Raw genomic sequence first — 1,713 nt, 5'->3', positions numbered from 1 at the left:
ATATATACAATTCAAACAGTTTTAGTTAAGGGTAATCATCGGGGTTTTCTGCAATCAGAAAAATCAGAAAGTCAAGAGTCTCTCTCCTTTTTCACTTTCACATCTCCGGCCAGGATGGTGGCAATTTCCCCCTGCATAAAGGCCCAGGGGACATTGGAGCCCACAAGCGGGCATTTTTCCCCACTGGGACAATAGACCTCTCCACTTGCTCCCTGCTGTTTGATGCTTTGTCTGGAGCAGGGGAAGCAAAACTTGTGGGAAGGGACGGAGGGACACTGCACAAAGTGTGTGTCCTCCAGCCGCTCGTGGCAGAGGGTGCAACACAGGGGCGCACTGGCTGCCAGAGAGGAGTCCGGAAGGCTGGCAGGGTGCACGGGCTCCAGTCCTCCCGTGCTGCCTGCTCCTTGTCCCCCCACATCTCTGGGGCCCAGCCTTCTTTGGTTCATTGAGGATGGAGAAGGTGGGCTGCTGCTATTCCTCCTGGTGGTGGAGTGAACCTGGTTGGCATCTTTTGAGGCATGACTGCCACCTGCATTGTCTGCTACTAAGATCAGGGCTGCCATGGGGGACTGGCCATTCTGGGCTGCTTCAGGCGGTGTGGTCCGGTTGGAATGAGGTGAGGCGGTGGGTGGGGGTGGAGACACAAAAGAGGATGTGGGAGTCATGGGGATCTTGAGCCCTTCGGTTGATGTGGACAGCCACGGCTGGGTCTCACCATTGATCTTTGGAGCCCCAACTTCACCTTCGGGTTCTGGAGAAGGCTTCCTCTTTCTTGCTGTTCTTGCAGCTGGGAAAACATTTACAGGAAAATAAAAAGAAGAAGAAGAAGAAGTGAATATGCGATGAAGTCTTTTCTTTAGCTACATCAAGCAAAACTTAAAAGCATTCTCAATGTGCCCTAAAAACATATCGTTGTACATATAAAACCCATGAGCTTCAAGTGCACGTGCAACCCCCAACACCATTCCAGAGCTGACAGTACACGAGAGATTTGAAAAAGCACGGCCCCCACGCACAGGGACTTACAGACCACCGCCTGTTTTTATTTAAAACTATGCGGGCCTGCAGTTTGCCCACGTCTGCATTGTGCACGGCCCCCAACAGGTTAAAGGGTGCCTGGTGCCCTGTTGCTCACGTCCAAGAATGTGCTGGGGAAGGAAAACCCTGCGTCAGGCAGCCCAGTCTGACTCATCTGTTATGCTGCTTCAGCACATGAACACGTTGCCACTAAGCCCTGGTTCCACCTTGGGCACATCAGGAAGTTGGGTGTTTGTTGTTTCTGGGGGCTGGGTGGCGGTGGCCAGACAGAACTCCCTCTCCTCCCTCCGCTCTGCATCTCCCTTTCTCCCAGTGACCCACTCACTAAGCAGCCGCCCCTACCTGCTTTAGACCCGTTGGCCCCGTTGGCCTCGAAACCCAGCAACCTGCCTGCAGTCAGGGCCGGCTCCTTCTTAAACTTGCTCTCGAAGGGCCCCGAGTGGCCATGCTGGTGCAGAGCCAGCAGCGTGTCACGCACGGTCTTGGGCCTGTTGACCCAGTCCTGTTCGCCGGGCCCACGGCCTTTGCCCGCGCTCTCCACGCCCAGCTCGGCCGCCCCGGCCGCGGCGGAGAGGCTGTCAGCCGGGCCCCGGTGCGCAGGCGGTGGCGCCTTCTCCTTGGCCGCTGCCTCTCGCTGCTCGTGCTCGGCGGCCGCACTGCTCGACACGGACGCGG

At 56.7% G+C, this 1,713-nt stretch overlaps 1 protein-coding gene across 1 annotated transcript in view; it reads right to left on the bottom strand.

The window, feature by feature from the left end:
- Nucleotides 1-71: 71 nt before the first annotated feature.
- Nucleotides 72-1,713, bottom strand: part of IRF2BP2 (interferon regulatory factor 2 binding protein 2) — a 2,484-nt gene continuing 842 nt past the window's right edge. Inside the window, exons 2-3 of the mRNA XM_006868587.1 lie at nucleotides 1,381-1,711; nucleotides 72-787 (exon numbers count right to left, since the gene is read on the bottom strand). Coding sequence (XP_006868649.1) covers nucleotides 72-787; nucleotides 1,381-1,711 — 1,047 coding nt within the window. The remainder of the gene's footprint in view (nucleotides 788-1,380; nucleotides 1,712-1,713) is intronic.

This window comes from Chrysochloris asiatica, unplaced genomic scaffold, assembly GCF_000296735.1.
Source record: "Chrysochloris asiatica unplaced genomic scaffold, ChrAsi1.0 scaffold00119, whole genome shotgun sequence".
Lineage (NCBI taxonomy): Eukaryota > Metazoa > Chordata > Mammalia > Afrosoricida > Chrysochloridae > Chrysochloris > Chrysochloris asiatica.
Note: the sequence above shows the minus strand (reverse complement) of the source record. Positions and strands in the feature narration are given on the sequence as shown.